The 19,674-nt window shown below is 46.7% G+C and overlaps 1 protein-coding gene across 1 annotated transcript in view; it reads right to left on the reverse strand.

Moving 5' to 3' along the window:
* Nucleotides 1-19,674, reverse strand: part of myo9aa (myosin IXAa) — a 202,080-nt gene that overhangs the window by 25,220 nt on the left and 157,186 nt on the right. The window contains 6 exon segments of the mRNA XM_082969734.1: nt 418-502; nt 4,308-6,230; nt 6,854-7,164; nt 11,434-11,583; nt 15,238-15,360; nt 18,785-18,976. Coding sequence (XP_082825860.1) covers nt 418-502; nt 4,308-6,230; nt 6,854-7,164; nt 11,434-11,583; nt 15,238-15,360; nt 18,785-18,976 — 2,784 coding nt within the window.

Here is a 19,674-nt window from a genome sequence, read left to right on the forward strand (position 1 = left end):
CACAAACAGGCCAATGAACGCTGCTTTCCTCTTTAGGACCTGTGGATACTAGACAGGGTCTTGGATGCCCCGATGTTTCCCTTTTTAGTCAGTGCAACTTTCTCTCTGTGTCGCCATCTTTTTATTCCGTCGGTCTCACGCTCTCTCTCTCTCTCTAAGATATGTATTTTTTTTACAGTTCTTATTTAACCTAGCAAGTCAGTTAAGAAAACATTCTTATTTTACAATAATGGCCTACCCCGACCAAACCCTCCCCTAACGCGGACGACGCTGCTCCATATGTAAACACATGCAAACCCTTAGAACATATACAGAAACACACACAGAATATTTATTTATCAGTCTGATTATTTGATATGAACATGCAAAAACACACAAACATTATAACAAATGCTACCGGGTCTGCCATTCACTCACCTCCTGTGTTCTCAGTCCTATGGTGGGCTTGGTGCTTGAGGAAGGGCCCTCTTTTGGGACTGCTACAGGCTTCTCCTTGTCAAACCTAAAACACATAGAGTCATTGAGTCAGGGAATGAAGAGGGGGTTAAAGCTGCAATATGTAACTTTTAGAGCGACCTGACCAACTTCACATAGATATGTGAATTATAGATCTGACATTCTCATTGAAAGCAAGTCTAAGAAGCAGTAGTTCAGTTCTATTTCTATGCTTCCTGTTAAGTTTCGTTTTGCATCTTTTACTTTTGGTTTTGTTCACCAGTTTCAAACAGCTGAAAATACAATGTTTTTGGTTATGGAAAATATATTTCACAGCGGTTTAGATGATACAATGATTCTCTACAATCAGAGTTATTGTTTTGTCATAAACTGAAATTAGGCGAACTACTAGAATTTTGCAACCAGGAAACGGTAGAGCGATTTCTGCATATTGTACCTTTAAGTTTCTGTGAAATAGTAAATCATTATTCCAAACCAATTAATTCCCAAGCAACACCTATTTTTCTGATGTTTTTTTAAACTTATATAATCTTTATGTGAACTATGCATCTATTAGGGCTCTTGGTTTCTTTTCAGAGATTATGAATAATGTATGACATACGTTTTTAGTAATAATCTCCCATGTGTATCAACGTCTAGTTGGGTGGTAAAGGCACCTACAGTACATGATAACTCCATGTCTAGTTGGGTGGTAAAGGTACTTACAGTACATGATAACTCCATGTCTAGTTGGGTGGTAAAGGCACCTACAGTACATGATAACTCCATGTCTAGTTGGGTGGTAAAGGTACCTACAGTACATGATAACTCCATGTCTAGTTGGGTGGTAAAGGCACCTACAGTGCATGATAACTCCATGTCTAGTTGGGTGGTAAAGGCACCTACAGTACATGATAACTCCATGTCTAGTTGGGTGGTAAAGGTACCTACAGTACATGATAACTCCATGTCTAGTTGGGTGGTAAAGGCACCTACAGTACATGATAACTCCATGTCTAGTTGGGTGGTAAAGGCACCTACAGTACATGATAACTCCATGTCTAGTTGGGTGGTAAAGGCACCTACAGTACATGATAACTCCATGTCTAGTTGGGTGGTAAAGGTACTTACAGTACATGATAACTCCATGTCTAGTTGGGTGGTAAAGGTACTTACAGTACATGATAACTCCATGTCTAGTTGGGTGGTAAAGGCACCTACAGTACATGATAACTCCATGTCTAGTTGGGTGGTAAAGGCACCTACAGTACATGATAACTCCATGTCTAGTTGGGTGGTAAAGGCACCTACAGTACATGATAACTCCATGTCTAGTTGGGTGGTAAAGGTACTTACAGTACATGATAACTCCATGTCTAGTTGGGTGGTAAAGGCACCTACAGTACATGATAACTCCATGTCTAGTTGGGTGGTAAAGGCACCTACAGTACATGATAACTCCATGTCTAGTTGGGTGGTAAAGGCACCTACAGTACATGATAACTCCATGTCTAGTTGGGTGGTAAAGGCACCTACAGTACATGATAACTCCATGTCTAGTTGGGTGGTAAAGGCACCTACAGTACATGATAACTCCATGTCTAGTTGGGTGGTAAAGGCACCTACAGTACATGATAACTCCATGTCTAGTTGGGTGGTAAAGGCTACCTACAGTACATGATAACTCCATGTCTAGTTGGGTGGTAAAGGCACCTACAGTACATGATAACTCCATGTCTAGTTGGGTGGTAAAGGCACCTACAGTACATGATAACTCCATGTCTAGTTGGGTGGTAAAGGCACCTACAGTACATGATAACTCCATGTCTAGTTGGGTGGTAAAGGCACCTACAGTACATGATAACTCCATGTCTAGTTGGGTGGTAAAGGCACCTACAGTACATGATAACTCCATGTCTAGTTGGGTGGTAAAGGCACCTACAGTACATGATAACTCCATGTCTAGTTGGGTGGTAAAGGCACCTACAGTACATGATAACTCCATGTCTAGTTGGGTGGTAAAGGCACCTACAGTACATGATAACTCCATGTCTAGTTGGGTGGTAAAGGCACCTACAGTACATGATAACTCCATGTCTAGTTGGGTGGTAAAGGCACCTACAGTACATGATAACTCCATGTCTAGTTGGGTGGTAAAGGTCACTCTACAGTGACATGATAACTCCATGTCTAGTTGGGTGGTAAAGGCACCTACAGTACATGATAACTCCATGTCTAGTTGGGTGGTAAAGGCACCTACAGTGCATGATAACTCCATGTCTAGTTGGGTGGTAAAGGTACCTACAGTACATGATAACTCCATGTCTAGTTGGGTGGTAAAGGCACCTACAGTACATGATAACTCCATGTCTAGTTGGGTGGTAAAGGCACCTACAGTACATGATAACTCCATGTCTAGTTGGGTGGTAAAGGCACCTACAGTACATGATAACTCCATGTCTAGTTGGGTGGTAAAGGCACCTACAGTACATGATAACTCCATGTCTAGTTGGGTGGTAAAGGCACCTACAGTACATGATAACTCCATGTCTAGTTGGGTGGTAAAGGTACTTACAGTACATGATAACTCCATGTCTAGTTGGGTGGTAAAGGCACCTACAGTACATGATAACTCCATGTCTAGTTGGGTGGTAAAGGCACCTACAGTACATGATAACTCCATGTCTAGTTGGGTGGTAAAGGTACTTACAGTACATGATAACTCCATGTCTAGTTGGGTGGTAAAGGCACCTACAGTACATGATAACTCCATGTCTAGTTGGGTGGTAAAGGCACCTACAGTACATGATAACTCCATGTCTAGTTGGGTGGTAAAGGCACCTACAGTACATGATAACTCCATGTCTAGTTGGGTGGTAAAGGTACCTACAGTACATGATAACTCCATGTCTAGTTGGGTGGTAAAGGCACCTACAGTGCATGATAACTCCATGTCTAGTTGGGTGGTAAAGGTACCTACAGTACATGATAACTCCATGTCTAGTTGGGTGGTAAAGGCACCTACAGTACATGATAACTCCATGTCTAGTTGGGTGGTAAAGGCACCTACAGTACATGATAACTCCATGTCTAGTTGGGTGGTAAAGGTACCTACAGTACATGATAACTCCATGTCTAGTTGGGTGGTAAAGGTACTTACAGTACATGATAACTCCATGTCTAGTTGGGTGGTAAAGGCACCTACAGTACATGATAACTCCATGTCTAGTTGGGTGGTAAAGGCACCTACAGTACATGATAACTCCATGTCTAGTTGGGTGGTAAAGGCACCTACAGTACATGATAACTCCATGTCTAGTTGGGTGGTAAAGGCACCTACAGTACATGATAACTCCATGTCTAGTTGGGTGGTAAAGGTACTTACAGTACATGATAACTCCATGTCTAGTTGGGTGGTAAAGGCACCTACAGTACATGATAACTCCATGTCTAGTTGGGTGGTAAAGGTACCTACAGTACATGATAACTCCATGTCTAGTTGGGTGGTAAAGGTACTTACAGTACATGATAACTCCATGTCTAGTTGGGTGGTAAAGGCACCTACAGTACATGATAACTCCATGTCTAGTTGGGTGGTAAAGGCACCTACAGTACATGATAACTCCATGTCTAGTTGGGTGGTAAAGGCACCTACAGTACATGATAACTCCATGTCTAGTTGGGTGGTAAAGGTACTTACACTACATGATAACTCCATGTCTAGTTGGGTGGTAAAGGCACCTACAGTACATGATAACTCCATGTCTAGTTGGGTGGTAAAGGCACCTACAGTACATGATAACTCCATGTCTAGTTGGGTGGTAAAGGTACTTACAGTACATGATAACTCCATAGCTGGATTCAATACTCACTTAGAGAACGCCACTCTGTCTTTGGGCGCAAAGAAGATGTTTTCCGACATGTCAGTCATGCTGATGCTGGTGCCCTGATTAGCTGGGGCCTTCTTGGGAACCCTCCCTCTGGCTCCTCCTCCCCCGCCCTCTCTGGACTCCAGGGTCAAATTCGGCGCCCAGCCATCCGCAATGGGTCTCCCATCCCTGGTCTTTGTTTTGGGGGCTGAGGGAGGTGGAGGGAGCCGGGCCTGGTTGGGCTGGGCCTTGTTGGGCTGGGCCTTGTTGGGCTGGGCCTTGTTGGGCTCAGGATGGGGCATGGGGACACTCTGGGTGTCCATCGGCCCAGGAGGAGAGAGGTATGCGTGGGCAGCGGACACAGACTGGGTCCTGGAGGGTGGAGCCAGAGCCAGAGCCGGGGCTCTCTCGATGAGAAGGGAGCTGGGTCTAAGGGGCCTGGTAGAGGTAGCTGCGGTTGCACTCCTGTCTTGGGGGGGCCCTCCCTGCCGGCTCTGCTGGATCCTGACCAGGGCCTCACCCCTCTGCTTCTCCAAAAGTTCCCTCTCGTGCTGGGCGAAGTGGTGCCGCTGTCTCTCCAGAACCTCCTTCTGCTTCCGGATCTGGTCCATCATCTCCCGCTCGTTCTGCTGCTGCAGGTGCCGCTGCCTCTCCTCCTTTTCCTCGTTCAGTCGCTCCAGCTTCTCCAGGACCAACTGGTTGGCAGCCGGGACAGGGGTGGGGCCAGAGATGGGGATGACTGGGGCGGGATCTAGTGGTGGAACGGGTGCAGGGACTGGTAGCCGTGGCGATGAAGGGGATTCGCCGGTTTGTGCCGACCCATCACGAACCTCTACAGGGGGAAGACGAACGACGGCACCACCGAGTTCCTCCTGATCCAGGGGGGTTTCCTTCTGCATGCTGATGACCACAACCACAGGTCGCCGTGACGATTCCCGCCTTTGTTTGATTGACTTGAGCGGCTTGGAGACGATGGTGGTACTAGTGGTATCGGCCTCGAGGGGTCGCGAGGAGTCATCGCCAAGACGACGGGTGATGACCAAGCTGCCATCAGTTGACGGGACGTAAAAGGTAGGGAGGTAGTTCTCTATCTTGGGCGGAGGTGGAGAGGCGGCAGCCGGTTCTAGCTTAGCCTGACTCTGACTGTCTGGAGGTGGGGAGGCGGCATCGGACACAGAAGCCCTGGGAGGCTCCTTCGACACGAGGCTGACCTCCGGGGCCTGCTCCAGCTGCACTTCAGAAGAGAGGGGGGAACCAAGCTCCTCCTCATCCGCCAAAGTTGCCCTCTCCCCGAGTATCTCGTCGTCCATGCTGAGTAGCTCGAAGCTGCCCTTGGAGCTCTGGCTGTCGGGGGTTCCGGGTCCCTGGGGGGAGCGGTGAGGCGGGGTGGTGGTGGGGGCCAGCTCGGCCGACCAGCGCCTCTCTTCAGAGGGGGACGAGGCCCCACCACTGCCCGTGGCCCGCACCTTGAGCAGCTCCAGGCTGAACTTGGCCTGCTCCAGCTCCCTCATCCTCCGGCTCTCCCTCTTGGCCCTGGTGGTCCTCTGGCAGGGCTCGTCTAGGGTCCTGGTCCTCTCTCTCACCACCACGGCGGCTGTCGACGAAACTGGCGGTGGTTCCGACTGGGCCCTACCTGAGCTCTCTGCGGCCCTCGCCACTCCTCCCTCACCTCCTATTTCTACACCTCGTCCCTCTTTTACCCTCTCCTCCTGGCTGTTCAGTCTCTGGAGGCTCCTTTCCCGCTCCTTGTATGAGCGGTCCTCCCATGTGCTCAGGTCCAGGCCCATGATCCTCACTGGCTGATCGTCTTCTTCTGGCGAGAGACGCGTCTGTCCATTCTGCAGCAGCTGCTGTTGTTGTTGACTCTCTCTCTCCCTCAGCCTCTGCTCTTTCTCCCTCAGTCTCTGCTCCTTCAAATGTCCGAAGCTGTCAATCAAGGAGGCATGGTTACAGCTAAACCAATCACAAGGCAACACCACACCTTCATTGAGTCTTAATTCCTTGTTTCTTGACACAAGACAGACTAGACACTTAAAAACATATCACAATCTCTTCCTGTTGAATGTGTCAACTCAAAGTGGCAGCCTTATGGGAGAATGTCCTCCTCTAGCTCAGCTGACTGTTGCTACTTTGTTCTGGGTGTTTATGTAACAACATTATTTGAACAGGAGACTTTTCAGCTGGCAGGCCATGAATTCGAGCACGTCACCAGTTACGACAGGACGTGGAGGAGGATTGGATATAGAATTATGACCAATAAGTACAGTGAATTAACTTTGCAGCAATTTCTAATCTCATTGCAAGAATGTTTCCATCAATGAGTTGAAATTATGGAGGCATGGAAGTTCAGATGGTCTTCTGTGGCAACACTGCTTTCATCAAATGTTCCATGGCATTTCATATTGATTTCCATGATCATTCAGAAACAGTAATGAAGCAAGCTCAGCTGCAGATAGAAATGTAATATGTAGAACAGACTATTCACTCTCATGTCATGTGGAGAACAACGTCTGCTCTAAAACTTTCTGCAACACTTCACATTAGTTTACCTCTGTCTGGCCAGGTAGCCTTTGCCCACTGCCTGTAGCAGCGCCATGGTGCCACGCAGTCGCAGGTAGGCCTCTCTGGCCATGTGGCAGCGCCAGGCTGTCTGGATGGCGAGTGCCGCCCCCTCCCGTTCTCGCCGCTTCAGCAACGCCCTCCACTCCCTCTGCAGCAGCAGGGCCGCCTCCCGCCACAGCCCGAACCTCCAGCGCTCCTTGTACCCCCGCCAAGCTGTCTGGATGCACAAGGCTGCCCCCTCCTGGATGCTTGGGTCGTAGTCCTCCTCCTGCTTGGACTGGTAGGCACGCCACCATTTCTGTGTGAGGGGAAGTATTTTTTTAATTTAACCTTTATTTAACTAGGCAAGTCTGTTAAGAACAAATTGTTATTTTTCAATGACGGCCTACACCGGCCAAACCCAGACGACGCTGTAGGTGAGATCCGAGCTGTGGATGTTACCGCATTTCTAGTATGATGGAATTTATTACTTGTATTGGATTTGAGTCCATCCCTCTGTAGCAACGTCCAATCCCGAATCCCCCCCTTCCCCTATGCACTTGTGGAGATCTGATTAGGTAAAAATTCCATCAAGCCAATCAGAAAGCAAGGTGGAGCTATTACCATGTTGCTTATACCTATTCAATCCTCTCAGATTTCCACAAGTGCATAGAGGCTAGGAGGGGCTGGGTCTATTAGGGGGGCTTAGCGGTATTAGGAGGGCCTGGGGGGCTAGGAGGGGCTGGGTCTATTAGGGGGGCTTAGCGGTATTAGGAGGGCCTGGGGGGCTAGGAGGGGCTGGGTCTATTAGGGGGGCTTAACGGTATTAGGAGGGCCTGGGGGGCTAGGTGTGTTAGGGGGGCTTAGCGGTATTAGGAGGGCCTGGGGGGCTAGGAGTGTTAGGGGGGCTTAGCGGTATTAGGAGGGCCTGGGGGGCTAGGTCTGTTAGGGGGGCTTAGCGGTATTAGGAGGGCCTGGGGGGCTAGGAGGCTAGGTGTGTTAGGGGGGCTTAGCGGTATTAGGAGGGCCTGGGGGGCTAGGAGGCTAGGAGTGTTAGGGGGGCTTAGCGGTATTAGGAGGGCCTGGGGGGCTAGGTCTGTTAGGGGGGCTTAGCGGTATTAGGAGGGCCTGGGGGGCTAGGAGGCTAGGTCTGTTAGGGGGGCTTAGCGGTATTAGGAAGGCCTGGGGGGCTAGGAGGCTAGGTGTGTTAGGGGGGCTTAGCGGTATTAGGAGGGCCTGGGGGGCTAGGAGTGTTAGGGGGGCTTAGCGGTATTAGGAGGGCCTGGGGGGCTAGGAGGCTAGGTGTGTTAGGGGGGCTTAGCGGTATTAGGAGGGCCTGGGGGGCTAGGTGTGTTAGGGGGGCTTAGCGGTATTAAGAGGGCCTGGGGGGCTAGGAGGCTAGGTGTGTTAGGGGGGGCTTAGCGGTATTAGGAGAGCCTGGGGGGCTAGGAGGCTAGGTGTGTTAGGGGGGCTTAGCGGTATTAGGAGGGCCTGGGGGGCTAGGAGGCTAGGTGTGTCAGGGGGGCTTAGCGGTATATGGAGAGCTTGGGGGGCTAGGAGGGGCTGGGATTTGGCACTACTGTATAAAATAATGTTTGGTATAGTCAGGGAAAATGTTGTCAAAACAGGACACAAGGCTATCCAAACTTGGATGATTACACAAAGAGCAAAAGCAGGCTCAGCAGAGATAAAAGAAATGCATGAGCTGTTTGACAGACCTTTTGTTCTCCTGCTTTGGGAACATCACCACAACTCCTCCATAAGATGCTTTATTTCCTTTTGTTAGCTCTCTCCCTCAGTCTCTGGCTATTAACACTTCTACCCATTGATTGGATTTATTTTTCTTTTCAACCAGGCAAAGCCAAAACACCCGAGTCTCTTTCCAAAGGACCAATTAGGCGGTTCCAGTGTAAACAGATATAATACGAGGCCCTCTCCAAGCAGGGAAGGGAGAAGTGTTTAACAGGGAAACAATAAAGGGGGAGGTATAGCAAGGGTAGATGCCCTGATCCATTTTGTTAATTTTTTGTTTTCTTTTATACTGTTTTTCCACACTGTGTATTCATATACTGTATTCTTCACATAGCTCTTTCTAATATATCTACTACGGAACATTGCATTTTGTTACACTGTTCATTCACACTGAATATCTATATACTGGATTCCTGACATAGCTCACTGTAATATATCTACTGCTGTACATATTCTTAAGTAGATATTTTAGGTGTAAATACACAGGTTGCTTTTGGATTACTGATAGTGTATACCGGATTCGTTTGGATTACTGATAGTGTATACCGGATTCGTTTGGATTACTGATAGTGTATACCGGATTTGTTTGGATAACTGATAGTGTATACCGGATTTGTTTGGATAACTGATAGTGTATACCGGATTTGTTTGGATTACTGATAGTGTATACCGGATTCGTTTGGATTACTGATAGTGTATACTGGATTTGTTTGGATAACTGATAGTGTATACCGGATTTGTTTGGATTACTGATAGTGTATACCGGATTTGTTTGGATTACTGATAGTGTATACCGGATTTGTTTGGATTACTGATAGTGTATACCGGATTTGTTTGGATTACTGATAGTGTATACCGGATTCGTTTGGATTACTGATAGTGTATACCGGATTTGTTTGGATTACTGATAGTGTATACCGGATTAGCTCTGACATTCCTGATTTCTTCTTTCTAGTTTGATTATTATTATTTGTGTACTTGTTTGCCAATTTGGCTGCACTGTTAGGATCTAGTTACACAAGCATTTCGCTGCACCTGCTATAATATCTGTCAAACTGTATACGCGACCAATAAACATTTATTTAATTTTGATTTGATCATGGAGTGCCAGAAGCATTGCAGGGTTTCATTCCAACCAGGCATCACAACTCACTCTACTAATCACCTCACCAACTGTGCTAGTTGATCAATATAAGTGATTGGATAATTTACATCAAGGTCTCAAAGATGTAAAGCAAAACAGGCCCACTGAAAACCCTGAAGTACCGATCCTTGAGGTGTGTGAAATCCATTCCCATTCATAGCCAACTTCTCTAGTACAACAATGTCCCTGTTTATGAAAGGACTTAGTGTTTGGTTTCCGCTGGATACTGTAACGTAACTGAATCAACAATTGCATAATTACTAGGATCAAATATCTGGTATGAGTCTTAGATTGTGATCGTGGAAGTTGAATGACATCCAAAACAAAGTTGAGGAACGGTCAAGAGAAATAGTTTAGCTAATTCACAGAATTTTCCACAAAAATAAATTGTGGGATTTTGTAGGATTACTGAAAGAGCTCTGAATCTAAACATCCCTCCATAACACATACAAATTAAATATCTTGCTGGCCCATCAAAACCGGGCTGAGCAAGACTGCACAGATGAGGACTGACAAACATTTGGATGAGAAGCATTCCTGCCTCAGTTCAATAACATTATTCCCCACTTAAATCCATTTACTAAATACAAAATAAATATCACATATACAAACAAACTGGTACGTATCAAGCCTGGATGTACTATAGATCATTTACACAGTTAATATCACCACCTACGGGGCTGAGAGCCACAGAACAGTGTGTACAGACTTTCTACCAGCCCGGCGCTAACACACCTGATTCAACTAACCAAGACCCTGATTGCATGCAACTGTAAAGAAACAAAAGCCTTCATACCCCTGTAACAGGACCATGCAACTGTAAAGAAACAAAAGCCTTCATACCCCTGTAACAGGACCATGCAACTGTAAAGAAACAAAAGCCTTCATACCCCTGTAACAGGACCATGCAACTGTAATGAAACAAAAGCCTTCATACCCCTGTAACTGGACCATGCAACTGTAATGAAACAAAAGCCTTCATACCCCTGTAACAGGACCATGCAACTGTAATGAAACAAAAGCCTTCATACCCCTGTAACAGGACCATGCAACTGTAATGAAACAAAAGCCTTCATACCCCTGTAACAGGACCATGCAACTGTAATGAAACAAAAGCCTTCATACCCCTGTAACAGGACCATGCAACTGTAATGAAACAAAAGCCTTCATACCCCTGTAACAGGACCATGCAACTGTAATGAAACAAAAGCCTGCATACCCCTGTAGCAGAACCAGGGTTGGTGCCCTGTGCCCACTCATTTTCCCTGGGTGATGAGGCTAAAAGAAGGGGACTGTCCCTGCCCCTGGGTGATGAGGCTATAAGAAGGGGACTGTCCCTGCCCCTGGGTGATGAGGCTATAAGAAGGGGACTGTCCCTGCCCCTGGGTGATGAGGCTATAAGAAGGGGACTGTCCCTGTCCCTGGGTGATGAGGCTATAAGAAGGGGACTGTCCCTGCCCCTGGGTGATGAGGCTATAAGAAGGGGACTGTCCCTGCCCCTGGGTGATGAGGCTATAAGAAGGGGACTGTCCCTGCCCCTGGGTGATGAGGCTATAAGAAGGGGACTGTCCCTGCCCCTGGGTGATGAGGCTATAAGAAGGGGACTGTCCCTGTCCCTGGGTGATGAGGCTATGAGAAGGGGACTGTCCCTGTCCCTGGGTGATGAGGCTATGAGAAGGGAACAGTGGTTACCTGGATGGTTGTGGCAGCCAGTCTCATACTGATGAAGTGTTTCCTCTCCAGCAGGGCCCTGAAGCGGCGCTGCAGAGTGACGATACGGTTCAGGACCTCCCTGTGGAGCAACGCCTGCAGCCGCTGACGCTCCACCTCCCGCAGGAACACCTGACAGTGGACACAATGAGTGGCACATCATACACACATATATATATATACACACTCTCACTGTTCAAGTATGGACCTCCCCCTCCCTGGATGATCAGACACAGGGGCACAAGAATTTCAGGAATGGAACTATGGGCTGCTAATTATAGACATCAAACCAAAGGAATAGTGCTGGACCCATCTATCAGTCCGTGTGTGTGTGTGTGTGTGTGAGAGAGAGAGGTACTGTCCATACTTGGGGTATGTTCTTTATAACATCCTGTCTCCGAGAAAGACTACAGTGCTGGTAATATAATGTCACTGCTCCTTATTTTTCTGTTTGTATATTTAACTAAGTTCAATAACCTAAAGCAGGGCCGAATCTCCACCACCCCTGTGGAGACTGAAACTGATGGTCACCTACCACTCATGAAGACAAACATGACGGATCATTTTTTCTTCTAGCTAGAAGGACAATGCAAGGCCTGTCTGTTCTGTTGTAGTATAGTTCATTAGCCCAGCATCTGTGTTTTAAGGATGTGCATTTGGCCACAAACGTTTCTATAGATAAGGCCTTATGGCACATTCTCATATCCCCATGGGGGTACAATATACTACAGAAAACAAGACAATTGGATACAATTGTTGATACCTTGACTAAAAAGTCTCCATTTTATCCCTTCCTCTTGGTTTTAATCTACTGTAGTGACAGGCAGCTGGATGAATAGTACCATGGTTTTAATCTACTGTAGTGACAGGCAGCGGGGTGAATAGTACCATGGTTTTAATCTACTGTAGTGACAGGCAGCTGGGTGAATAGTACCATGGTTTTAATCTACTGTAGCGACAGGCAGCTGGGTGAATAGTACCATGGTTTTAATCTACTGTAGTGACAGGCAGCTGGGTGAATAGTACCATGGTTTTAATCTACTGTAGCGACAGGCAGCGGGGTGAATAGTACCATGGTTTTAATCTACTGTAGTGACAGGCAGCGGGGTGAATAGTACCATGGTTTTAATCTACTGTAGCGACAGGCAGCTGGGTGAATAGTACCATGGTTTTAATCTACTGTAGCGACAGGCAGCGGGGTGAATAGTACCATGGTTTTAATCTACTGTAGTGACAGGCAGCTGGGTGAATAGTACCATGGTTTTAATCTACTGTAGTGACAGGCAGCTGGGTGAATAGTACCATGGTTTTAATCTACTGTAGTGACAGGCAGCTGGGTGAATAGTACCATGGTTTTAATCTACTGTAGTGACAGGCAGCTGGGTGAATAGTACCATGGTTTTAATCTACTGTAGTGACAGGCAGCTGGGTGAATAGTACCATGGTTTTAATCTACTGTAGCGACAGGCAGCTGGGTGAATAGTACCATGGTTTTAATCTACTGTAGCGACAGGCAGCGGGGTGAATAGTACCATGGTTTTAATCTACTGTAGCGACAGGCAGCGGGGTGAATAGTACCATGGTTTTAATCTACTGTAGCGACAGGCAGCGGGGTGAATAGTACCATGGTTTTAATCTACTGTAGCGACAGGCAGCTGGGTGAATAATACCATGGTTTTAATCTACTGTAGTGACAGGCAGCGGGGTGAATAGTACCATGGTTTTAATCTACTGTAGTGACAGGCAGCTGGGTGAATAGTACCATGGTTTTAATCTACTGTAGTGACAGGCAGCGGGGTGAATAGTACCATGGTTTTAATCTACTGTAGTGACAGGCAGCTGGGTGAATAGTACCATGGTTTTAATCTACTGTAGTGACAGGCAGCTGGGTGAATAGTACCATGGTTTTAATCTACTGTAGCGACAGGCAGCGGGGTGAATAGTACCATGGTTTTAATCTACTGTAGTGACAGGCAGCGGGGTGAATAGTACCATGGTTTTAATCTACTGTAGCGACAGGCAGCTGGGTGAATAGTACCATGGTTTTAATCTACTGTAGCGACAGGCAGCGGGGTGAATAGTACCATGGTTTTAATCTACTGTAGTGACAGGCAGCTGGGTGAATAGTACCATGGTTTTAATCTACTGTAGTGACAGGCAGCTGGGTGAATAGTACCATGGTTTTAATCTACTGTAGTGACAGGCAGCTGGGTGAATAGTACCATGGTTTTAATCTACTGTAGTGACAGGCAGCTGGGTGAATAGTACCATGGTTTTAATCTACTGTAGTGACAGGCAGCTGGGTGAATAGTACCATGGTTTTAATCTACTGTAGCGACAGGCAGCTGGGTGAATAGTACCATGGTTTTAATCTACTGTAGCGACAGGCAGCGGGGTGAATAGTACCATGGTTTTAATCTACTGTAGCGACAGGCAGCGGGGTGAATAGTACCATGGTTTTAATCTACTGTAGCGACAGGCAGCGGGGTGAATAGTACCATGGTTTTAATCTACTGTAGCGACAGGCAGCTGGGTGAATAATACCATGGTTTTAATCTACTGTAGTGACAGGCAGCGGGGTGAATAGTACCATGGTTTTAATCTACTGTAGTGACAGGCAGCTGGGTGAATAGTACCATGGTTTTAATCTACTGTAGCGACAGGCAGCGGGGTGAATAGTACCATGGTTTTAATCTACTGTAGTGACAGGCAGCGGGGTGAATAGTACCATGGTTTTAATCTACTGTAGCGACAGGCAGCGGGGTGAATAGTACCATGGTTTTAATCTACTGTAGCGACAGGCAGCTGGGTGAATAGTACCATGGTTTTAATCTACTGTAGTGACAGGCAGCTGGGTGAATAGTACCATGGTTTTAATCTACTGTAGTGACAGGCAGCAGGGTGAATAGTACCATGGTTTTAATCTACTGTAGTGACAGGCAGCGGGGTGAATAGTACCATGGTTTTAATCTACTGTAGTGACAGGCAGCTGGGTGAATAGTACCATGGTTTTAATCTACTGTAGTGACAGGCAGCTGGGTGAATAGTACCATGGTTTTAATCTACTGTAGCGACAGGCAGCTGGGTGAATAGTACCATGGTTTTAATCTACTGTAGTGACAGGCAGCTGGGTGAATAGTACCATGGTTTTAATCTACTGTAGTGACAGGCAGCTGGATGAATAGTACCATGGTTTTAATCTACTGTACCGACAGGCAGCGGGGTGAATAGTACCATGGTTTTAATCTACTGTAGTGACAGGCAGCTGGGTGAATAGTACCATGGTTTTAATCTACTGTAGTGACAGGCAGCAGGGTGAATAGTACCATGGTTTTAATCTACTGTAGTGACAGGCAGCGGGGTGAATAGTACCATGGTTTTAATCTACTGTAGTGACAGGCAGCGGGGTGAATAGTACCATGGTTTTAATCTACTGTAGTGACAGGCAGCGGGGTGAATAGTACCATGGTTTTAATCTACTGTAGCGACAGGCAGCTGGGTGAATAGTACCATGGTTTTAATCTACTGTAGTGACAGGCAGCGGGGTGAATAGTACCATGGTTTTAATCTACTGTAGCGACAGGCAGCTGGGTGAATAGTACCATGGTTTTAATCTACTGTACCGACAGGCAGCGGGGTGAATAGTACCATGGTTTTAATCTACTGTAGTGACAGGCAGCTGGGTGAATAGTACCATGGTTTTAATCTACTGTAGTGACAGGCAGCAGGGTGAATAGTACCATGGTTTTAATCTACTGTAGTGACAGGCAGCGGGGTGAATAGTACCATGGTTTTGCCAACTTGGTATCCATCGGGTGCAAGGTCCACCTGGCCCAGGTACTGTCCGATGCCTTCCTGGGTGGCACTGGTGCCCTCGGGTAGCAGCACGCGGAAGTGACGGATGAAATCCTGCCAGGCAAGAAGAGGGAAAAGGAGAAACACACACAAAAAACGGTTATTATAAATGTAGGAGGCGGTCCTCAACGGCCACGGTGTCTACTGGTTGACTCTTCTCTATGGCACTGTACTGATCAGCTGTTTGGCTGGCCTTCTCTCCCTTGGTCTGAATCTGTCGCAGGCAGCACAAAACACTGCAGCCCCTGAGGATTGGCGCTGTTCATTTCTAAGTGACATCAGCAGCCAGTCTGTAAAGGAACATCTCTTAGCTTCACTCTACAGGAGCGACACAGAGGACAAGATCCAGTTCGGGGCACATGTGGTTTTAGGGATAGTCCATGGTGATATTTACAGGGAGACTAACTAACATCATCGAAAAAATATTCCCCCTCCCACTCCCCCAAACGGAGGCCCGTTGTCTGATGTCAACAAAGTCGGCAGTCTGGGAAACTGGTGAAGGCCGTAGGGGTGTGGCTGACTGACTGGGAAACAGATGCTGTGTTTTTACAATTACCCCCACAGAGCCGAGTGTTTCATTAAAGACTATAGAGGCCCTGTTCTCCACACTGATCTCAGGACAGTCTTCAGAAGATGACACGCGCTCCAGATATTTTTCATCATCATAGAGGACCGCAGCTCTAATATGTCAGGGGAATTCAGATAAATGAGAATGTCAAGCTGAGGCTAAAACTAGCTAGTGTTATGAGTAAGTTAATGAGCGTACAGGCGGGGCATTCCTTCTCCTTTCACCATCAAGGTTGTGTATTACAAACGTTCCATCACAGTGGTTTTGCCCGGTGATCTAATGTTTGGCTTCCACCGATGTAAACACTAGTTCAACGGTTCCTTACAGGACAAGCAATATACAAAAAATAAAGGTGATGCTACTATAAAACTGAAGGATTTGCTAAAAGTACAGTAACAAGCTAGACAATCTATAACATTATTGTGACATTACTGTACCCAACTAGTGATATTCAAATGCAACCTAACTTAAGAGCACTGTCCTAATAGTCCCACTATACTATCATACAAACAACATCAAACAAAGTCTTCGAGACAATATGGACACCACTTCAAATCGCAAGCAATTCATTTCTTACAGCAGACGCCTTTGTTTGCTCAATGAATAGCACGACATGTTGCATACAACTGATCCCAATCACCAAGCCAACGGAAACACAGAAAGAAGTGGAAACAATGACTCAGACGTTGGACTTGACTCGGAGGTTACTGAGCAACAGAGGACTTGACTCGGAGGTTACTGAGCAACAGAGGACTTGACTCGGAGGTTACTGAGCAACAGAGGACTTGACTCGGAGGTTACTGAGCAACAGAGGACTTGACTCGGAAGTTACTGAGCAACAGAGGACTTGACTCGGAGGTTACTGAGCAACAGAGGACTTGACTCGGAGGTTACTGAGCAACAGAGGACTTGACTCGGAGGTTACTGAGGAATAGAAGAAATTGCATCAGGGCTCGAGTCCACACCACCTTTGGACAGAAGGAAAATGTTAATGCGGTCACTAATGAGTGACTGAAACTTTCACTCTGTTTCATGTTTCCAGGAGAGAAGACAGGAGATTAACACTGACTAATGTCTATGATGTGAGTGCTTCCAGGAGAGAAGACAGGCAGATTAACACTGACTAATGTCTATGATGTGAGTGCTTCCAGGAGAGAAGACAGGCAGATTAACACTGACTAATGTCTATGATGTGAGTGCTTCCAGGAGGGAAGACAGGAGATTAACACTGACTAATGTCGATGATGTGAGTGCTTCCAGGAGAGAAGACAGGCAGATTAACACTGACTAATGTCGATGATGTGAGTGCTTCCAGGAGAGAAGACAGGCAGATTAACACTGACTAATGTCTATGATGTGAGTGCTTCCAGGAGAGAAGACAGGCAGATTAACACTGACTAATGTCGATGATGTGAGTGCTTCCAGGAGAGAAGACAGGCAGATTAACACTGACTAATGTCTACGATGTGAGTGTTTCCAGGAGAGAAGACAGGCAGATTAACACTGACTAATGTCTATGATGTGAGTGCTTCCAGGAGGGAAGACAGGAGATTAACACTGACTAATGTCTACGATGTGAGACAGACTGGTAGATGGGGTAAATTAGGGATGAGAGTGTGTGTGCATCTATGTATATATATGTTTGTGTATGTGTGTGTATAAACTCAGCAAAAAAAGAAATGTCCCTTTTTCAGGACCCTGTCTTTCAAAGATAATTTGTAAAAATCCAAATAACTTCACAGATCTTCATTGTAAAGGGTTTAAACACTGTTTCCCATGCTTGTTCAATGAACCATAAACAATTAATGAACGTGCACCTGTGTAACGGTCGAGAAGACACTAACACCTTACAGACGGTAGATAATTAAGGTCACAGTTATGAAAACTTAGGACACTAAAGAGGCCTTTCTACTGACTCTGAAAAACACCAAAAGAAAGATGCCCAGGGTCCCTGCTCACCTGTGTAAACGTGCCTTAGGCATGCTGCACGGAGCCGTGAGGACTGCAGATGTGGCTAGGGCAATAAATTGCAATGTCCGTACTGTGAGACGCCTAAGACAGCGCTACAGGGAGACAGGATGGACAGCTGATCATCCTCGCAGTGGCAGACCATGGATAACAACACCTGCACAGGATCGGTACATCCGAACATCACACCTGCGGGACAGGTACAGGATGGCAACAACAACTGCCCTAGTTACACCAGGAACGCACAATCCCTTTATCAGTGCTCTGACTGTCCACAATAGGCTGAGAGAGGCTGGACTGAGGGCCTGTAGGCCTGTTGTAAGGCAGGTCCTCACCAGACATCACCGGCAACAAAGTCACCTATGGGCACAAACCCACCGTTGCTGGACCAGACAGGACTGGCAAAAAGTGTTCTTCACTGACAAGTCGCGGTTTTGTCTCACCAGGGGTGATGGTCGGATTCGCGTTTATCGTCGATGGAATGAGCGTTACACCGAGGCCTGTACTCTGGAGTGGGATCGATTTGGAGCTGGAGGGTCCATCATGATCTGGGGCAGTGTGTCACATTCCCCCCAGAAATGTCTGGGAACTTGCAGGTGCCTTGGTGGAAGAGTGGGGTAACATCTCACAGTAAGAACTTGCAAATCTGGTGCAGTCCATGAGGAGATACACTGCAGTACTTAATGCAGCTGGTGGCCACACCAGATACTGACTGTTACTTTTGATTTTGACCCCCCCCCCCCCCCCCCCCCCTTTGTTCAGGAAAACATTATTCCATTTCTGTTAGTCACATGTCTGTGGAACTTGTTCAGTTTATGTCTCAGTTGTGGAATCTTGTAATGTTCATACAAATATTTACACATGTTAAGTTTGCTGAAAATAAACGCAGTTGACAGTGAGAGGACGTTTCTTTTTTGTTTGTGTGTGTGTATGTGAGTTTACCTGGAAGGTGTACTTGATGCTGTAGCCTGACTGGCGGATGCGCACGGTCTCCAGCATACCCGTGTAGCGTAGCTGCCTGAGCACCAGGCCATCGTTGAAGCGCAGGGGCAGCTTCTCTGCATTGGAACGGATGCATTTGACAAAGTAGGGCTCTGATTGGCCCAGAGTCTCCATCAGCTTATTGAGAGAGGCCTGTGGTAGGACAGATCAGGGGTGCCATCATTAGTCCAAAGCGTTTATCAAAAAAAAACACTGTTTACTCCAAACGGAAAACTTTTCTATTAGACAAATTCAGGTAGGCCCCTCCCTGTTTCGTTTGCTTCTGTTTGGTTCCTAGTGAATACATACCAGGGCATTGACGTCACCAAAAACACATTAAAACATTGTATAAACAGACAGAAATAATACACGGCACATTGGCTTTGTTGGTTTTATAGCAGGGAGGAGTGGTTTTGTCTGGTGTGAATAAATTGTTGTCCTATCTTTATAACCTTTTTTACCACATAATAAAAGACTGTCTAGGATAAAAGGCTAGTGTGTCGTTAGCTGCTGTAGCATGGAGGGTCGGGGTGAGGAGAGAGACGGGTCCTCTTGGGTTCTCTTCCTCCGGACAACAAGAAACAGACTGGGTGAGGTCCATCTGATGACATACGTGCCAAAGCTGTGTGTGTGTGTGTGAGAGTGAGAGAGAGAATGTGTGTGTATAAATATGTGTGCATGTACAGTACCAGTCAACACCCCCCCCCCCACCTTCTCACAACACAACTGATTGGCTCAAACGCATTAAGAAAGAAAGAAATTACACAAATTAACTTAACAAGGCACACCTGTTCATTGAAATGCATTCCACCTCATGAAGCTGGTTGAGAGAATGCCAAGAGTTTGCAAAG

Source organism: Salmo salar, chromosome 26, assembly GCF_965601325.2.
Source record: "Salmo salar chromosome 26, fSalSal1, whole genome shotgun sequence".
Classification (NCBI taxonomy): Eukaryota; Metazoa; Chordata; class Actinopteri; order Salmoniformes; family Salmonidae; genus Salmo; species Salmo salar.